General features: G+C 49.4%; 1 protein-coding gene across 1 annotated transcript; it reads left to right on the forward strand.

Annotated features, from left to right (window-relative positions):
* The first annotated feature begins 1,326 nt into the window (after window positions 1–1,326).
* LOC144156208 (uncharacterized) lies at window positions 1,327–3,013 on the forward strand. The gene has a single exon (XM_077688086.1). It carries the CDS (start codon window positions 1,361–1,363, stop codon window positions 3,011–3,013), a length of 1,653 nt encoding a protein of 550 aa, XP_077544212.1. The 5' UTR covers window positions 1,327–1,360.
* Window positions 3,014–6,418: the final 3,405 nt, after the last annotated feature.

Genomic DNA, 6,418 nt, shown 5'->3' on the forward strand with positions numbered 1-6,418 from the left:
CCTTCATTACCGCCTCCTCCGCCGTACTCTCCCACCCCCCCATCCACACCTATCCCCCGAGGCTGCCCACATGTGGCGGATACTCCAAACGCACACGTTCCCTCATCGTACTCAACTAATACATACACATCCACATCAATTCCACACACCCCACTGCCCCAAGTGCGGTCAGCTGGATACTCTGTATCACTCTCTTTGCGAATGTCCTGCTGACCCATATTCCCCACTCCCCTCCTCATTCCACTGGGAGCAGGCCCTGGGCAGCTCCGAGGAGTCCAGCCAAGTGCTGGTCACCTGCCGAGCTCTGGCGGTCGCGGCGGACATCTGGTCCTCCGCTACGCCCCCTCGCTGACCCGGTTTTCTTTTCTTTTTAATAAAGTTTTGTTCTCTCTCTCCAAACGACAAAAGCACTGGGCCGCGTTGCACGCGCAAGAACCGGCTGCAACCGGCAGCGCAAACTCGGCACCGGGAGCGCGAGCTTGTCTGTGTTCGCCAACGGAGGCGCGAGCGCACGTGCACTGCGAGGGTGAGATCACGCAAGAGATCACGCTACGAACGCAGGCAGTCGTTCTCGGAGATCGAACGAGACGCAAGGACCTTTGCTCGTTTCCTCTCGTCTTGTTCGGGCACAAGTTCGCCCTAAATAAAAGTTCTTTCTTTACCGTTGTGTCCCATCCTACGTGACAAATTGTGGTGGAGGTGCGGGGTAGTACTCGATGGCGCGGGGTCTTTCACCAGTTCTGGGCCTGGGAGCATTGACTCCGAAAATAAAAGTTGATTTGTACAATGTACGCACACAGTCTTACGTCTTTCTTAATGATGTAATGGGCGAACTTTCACGCGAGAGTTACGGTTACCGATGATCTCCCCCTCTCGAGCTTCGCCCAACTTATCATCATTCATTCCGTGGATATGGCGTGATTTTTTTTTTTTGCTCAGTGCATTGCCACTGGCGGAAGAGGACAACGCCGGCGCAATACGATTTTTGACGGAGCAGTTGAGGCTGCTTTCTAAGAACAAGACGCGGAGGCGGTACTCACCGGAGTTCACAGCGTTTTGTTGCCTCCTGTACACAATATCGCCACATGCGTACAAATATATGCGTAGTTATGGTGATATCACAATGCCACATCCAGTAACTATCAGGTCTATATGTTCCTCCCAAGGAATGAATCCACAGGCAGAACATGACAGTTCTACTTTCTTAGGTTACATGAAGACAAGGATATCTGGCCTGGGTGAGCGTCAACGCGTGGTTACTGTCATGGTGGACGAGATCCACATTAAACCGTTCTTCGATTACAAGGGCGGAAACATCACCGGCATTGCGCAGAACACCTCTGAGGCCGCTACTAGCGCCATGGTTTTTATGGTGCAGAGCGTTGCCTCTAGTTTTAAAGAAGTTGCTCACATAGTTCCTGTCCGCGGTGCCACAGGAAATATTTTGCACAAATTGCTCATGGAGGTCATCTGTGGTCTTGAGAAGATCGGGTACAAAGTCATTTGTGTTGTGATCGATAACAACAGAGTGAACCGTAACGCGATGGAGCAGTTCTCATCGGCGCTAACCAGCGATTCGCCAGCTTTCGTGTACCCGCACCCATGCGATCCCAAAAGGCCTTTATTCTTCGTGATTGATCCAGTGCACATTCTAAAGTGCGTTCGCAACAACTGGACAAAACAGCGCAATCACCAACGCTGCTTCTATTTTCCAGAATTCGAACAGCAAACGGCATCGGAAAGACGTATGCTGTCGGCATCTTTTGGCACCATTGTGGAGGTGTACAACCTTGAGGTCGGCCAACTACTCAGACATGCTTACACACTGTCGCGGAAAGCCCTCTTTCCGTCAGACATCGAGAAGCAGAATGTGAAGCTTGCTCTGCAGGTACTGAACGATACTGTCCCTCTCGCTGTTCTAGAAATTGGGGGAAAGAACGATCTCTGCCATGTAGAAGGGACCGCCACATTCATTGAAATCATGGTAAAATGGTGGAAGATCGTGAACGTAAAGACCCCGTCTAAGGGAGCCAGATTAAGAGACGAGTTTCAAGAGCCCGTGTTTTCGCTTTCCGACAGCAAAGTAGATTTCCTCTACAACCTTCTGGACTGGATGGAGGAGTGGAAAGAAAGGACTAAGGATTGCGATAGTGGTACGCTGACAAAGGAAACCCATGCTGCTCTGCACCAGACTACGCCACGTCTCATTGAGATTGCCAGGTACTGCTTAGATGAACTGAAGCTGACCTATGTGCTGTTTGGCAAAATTCAGACCGATTGCCTGGAAGACCGTTTCGGCAAATACAGACAGCTAGCTGGCGCTCAATACCCTGTGTCGATAAGGCAAGTGTATGAGTTTGAAAACAAACTCCGCTTGCAAAGCACCCTGCCTACGGTCGCCAATACTGAAAGCGTCAGTGACAAAAACGAGCAATGTCAGTATCTTGACAGTGAAGCTAACTGTTCACGGCCCGGCTGCAACGTAGTTGTCACCGAAGAAACGCTGTCAAAGATGAAGGACATTATCCCTGTACTGGTGTATGTGGCAGGGTATGCAGCCTACGCGGCCTTGAAGAAACTCAAGTGCGACAAGTGCAGGGAAGCACTGACACTGAATAAAGAAAGTTCAGTGTCAGTTGCTGACAAACATTACGACCTCATCAGATCGATGGATCGAGGAGGGCTTGTGCACCCAGCAATGTCGGTTGTGAATGCTGTGGCACATAATTACGCCATCGTGGAGCAACTTTCGCAAAACGAAGTGTTTTTGAAACTCTCAAACCAGCGGCAAGTTGTTACAAATCTCACGGTGGAGCGGCTGACAAACGACGAGTCGTCTGATTTCGACACTTGCGACGACGGACCCACCAGCGAGGTAGTTCTTAAATATGTGTTGTGGTGCAGCACAAATATTCTGCTCAAAAACTTCTGCAGAAGAATGAATGATGAGTTTTTAAAAGCGCATTCTGACGCACAAAAAAAGAGAAAGTTGCAAACACTCAGCAAGAAATAGCTGTGGAAGTGCCTTTGTAAATAAACTTGTGTGGTGTAAATAAATTTGCTGTAAATAAGTGCCTGTAAATAAACTTGTTCAGACAAGACGCTATTCGTCTCCCGACCTCATTTATAAACCATGCTAAATGCCTCGCAACCTGTGTAAGATCTGCTCTGGAATTTATTTGCTACGTGTCCATAAATGTATCACCCGCTGGCAATCGCAACTCAGGAAGGGAAATGTTTCGCAAATTCACATTAACACCCCAAAGCAGTCAACCTTTTATTTTTGCTAAATGGCAAATGTTAACGCTTTTGTACGAGTAGTTTTGTTTTGAACAGACTGGAATGATTTACATGTAGGTAATTATTTCCGAGATGCGACCATAACTATCCGTTCGGGCTGCTTTTTGTTGCATATATCAATGAGAGAAAAGATCCCGCTACCTATGGGATACGTAAACAAGGATAGACAAGAATCGATGAAGATACCTATGTACGGGTTCACTACCGCGCTGTAAATGTACTGCTGGTAGCTTGACGAACGACGTTTCCATGCGCTTGCTAGTTCTTTCTACCAAACACGCTTTTTTGCTCATTTGAAACAGAGAAAATGTTACATTGGGTGAGGTTTACTGGTCGATAAATATTTGCAGCTGTATACCTTCCTTTTTGGTGATGGAAATAGCCTGTTCATTACTTCACAGTGCATGTTGAATGCACTCCTCCACGGCGACCGGGCGCCGCCCCTGCTCTGTGACGTCACGGCGGCAGCCTTCAGGCCTTAAAGGGGCACTGACACAAAAATTTTGCATCTTGTTTTTTTTTGTTGCGATAAGTAGCTAGTGACCTACTTATAACCTGTAGAAACCTCATTTGCTTCAGCGTGCGACGGTTGTATAATTAAGAGGCATTTTCAATGCGGCCAGTCGCAGTTTCGGTTTCAGCGAGTGCCGCGAAACGATGGATTTTGTGGATTTTGTGTGAACAAAGCTGACCACGTGACCGTCGGAGGGATATCACAGAGCAGAGCCGCCGTAGCACTGTCGAATCCGCATCGCCAGCAGTTTCTGCGAATGCCCCCACGTACTGATCTCGTGAGGCGCTTAATTAAAAAGCGACCGTGGATGTGACGTAGGCGCTGCGAGTGCAAATGCTACCGCGGCTAAAGAACGACGCGCGACGCTCGAGACGGTGGGTGGCAAGACGCGCGCTGGGAGCAGCCGGCCGGTCTGCCTACAGGTCCGCCTACAGATGTGTTCGGCTCAGCACTGCGTCGGATATTCGAGCGCCGCTCTCGTAAGCGGTGCAGATGACAATTTTTAATGCAACCCGCCATCGCATCATTAACTCCTTTCTCATGTAAGCCACCATGGTCGGGACTTGGGGACAATTTCGTGCAGCGATAACAAGCTATCACTCGACCTACCTGCGCCGGCATGGGCCACTTCGCGGCCGTGGCCGCCGCCTGCACAGCGACCGTGCGGCTAGCTCAGTGAGCTTTTCGTGCCTCCGGCGCGTTTTCGCATCCAATGGTAATAAACAGTAATAGAAACAGAGTGCCTGGAATCGCTGTAGAACTTTGGTCGCGGCCAGCTGCCCGATTAGCTGACGAAATCACGGCGCCTCCGCCGCCAACGATCGGGTCGTTCGTTCTCGAAAGCAGAAGCTCCGCCCTCCGGCCCTCCGATTGGAGCGGCGAGCCGGGCGAGCCGGCAGAAAACGCCGGTAGTGCGGAAGCGGCAAACACAAACTCGTGACGTGTTGGGATGTTGTTTATTTACAATGGACCTTTTTCCAGTACCGGTCCCTCTAGCGGCCGCCACGGCGAACTAAAAATGGCAGTAAGGCGCACCCCCAAGAAAGTTTGGCTTTCGGAGAACTCGTGCACAAAATATCCTGGTCCTGCAGCCCCTCCCGCACTGACCCGTCACCCGCACCTTTCATATGAATGTCACGGTAGCAGGCGAACGTTCTCGTGACTAATATGCCGTGTTCGAAGCGCCCCCCCCCCCTTTTTTTTTTCAGTTTCGTAACCCCTCACTGGCAGCGTGGTCAGTCTCAAGCGTTTTCGCCCCTTTTCTTAGAAAGCCATTATTGTATGCACGTACGAACCCACCACGAGGAGTTCAAAGAGAAAAAAAAGAAAACGTGCAGATTATAGCCACTCCCTAAGCAGGAAAGCGAGGGGCGCGCTTTTGTTTATTTTGCCCGAGGCGCCTGCCAAGAATGGCGGACCAGCAGCCCGCGCATGCGCAGATCGCTACTGGAAAAAGGTCCATTGCGCGTGGTCCTCTGCTGGCTGCTCGGTTGCGTTTCACACACTTCCAAATTGATTTTAAATATGTTCTAGGCTGTATTCGCCGCTGATATTTTGCAAATGATGTATATGTGGTCCCACCAATCTATCTCCGAAGTTATCTCGCCTTCAAAATTTTGTGTCAGTGCCCCTTTAAAAGTCTAGAGGGTGTTGGTCCGTGTCGAACGGGGCGAGCCACAGCCCCTCAGCGCCCACAGCCACGGAGGAAGAAAAAGTTACGCTGTGGACCAGACCATAGGATAATGCTCAGCATTATTTTGTGGACCATTTGAGGCGGCGCCTGGTGGTGCTGTTCGGCTTGGTCGTGTCGTGCAACACAGTTTCAGAACTGCGCCTTCCCGGGTGGGCAGTCTGGTCGCTAATTGGAGGGCTTTTTAGGCGGCAGCGTTGACGGCGTGCGCCGGTCCGCTGAGCTCTAAGTTGCGGTATGTAGTTGCGTGTCTGCTCTACAAGTTTCTTCTTTTCGCTTGCGTTTGTCTTTACCCTTGTGCGAGAACCTTGTCTCTTCAGTGCATTCGGTTGTACGGCCGCGGACGAAAACGTGTCTCCGTAAACACGCTGTTTTCTTTCATGTGCTGTCTTGGCGCACCGACCTACCTCACAGCCGGCTGTACGAGCGGATAATAATAATAATAATAATAATCTTTATTTACAGGAACAGTACATATAATTTCCCAGCCCACTTAAGCAGCTGATGCTTGTGAGATGGCTGAGCACATGCATGGGGCACATGCTTATGTTCTTTACAAAATGAACAACTGTAAGGAGGAGGAGGAAATCTCTTGCTAAAAAGCTATTAATAAAACCAAGCAGCCTAATGAAGAAAAACCGAAAAATTCCTAATGCTAACACAATATAACCAGAAAACATGAAATTCAAATCTGAATACAAAGCTTTCTAATTTATCCAGAATTTTTGGTTTGCTTCAACAGGAGGAACCTTTTGATTTTTTTTCTTTTTGAAATTATGAAGTATACACGGGCGAATGTCTACCATAATTGAAAGCATGGCTCTGAGGAAGTATCATTCGTGCTGCAATGAATTTGCGCGACTGGCATGGTACACTTGACAGCCACTGCTACGCGAAAATTCATTTAAAACGCT

The sequence above is a fragment of the Haemaphysalis longicornis genome, unplaced genomic scaffold, assembly GCF_048455015.1.
Source record: "Haemaphysalis longicornis isolate Haplotype H1 unplaced genomic scaffold, Haemaphysalis longicornis Haplotype H1 scaffold_1, whole genome shotgun sequence".
Taxonomy (NCBI): Eukaryota; Metazoa; Arthropoda; class Arachnida; order Ixodida; family Ixodidae; genus Haemaphysalis; species Haemaphysalis longicornis.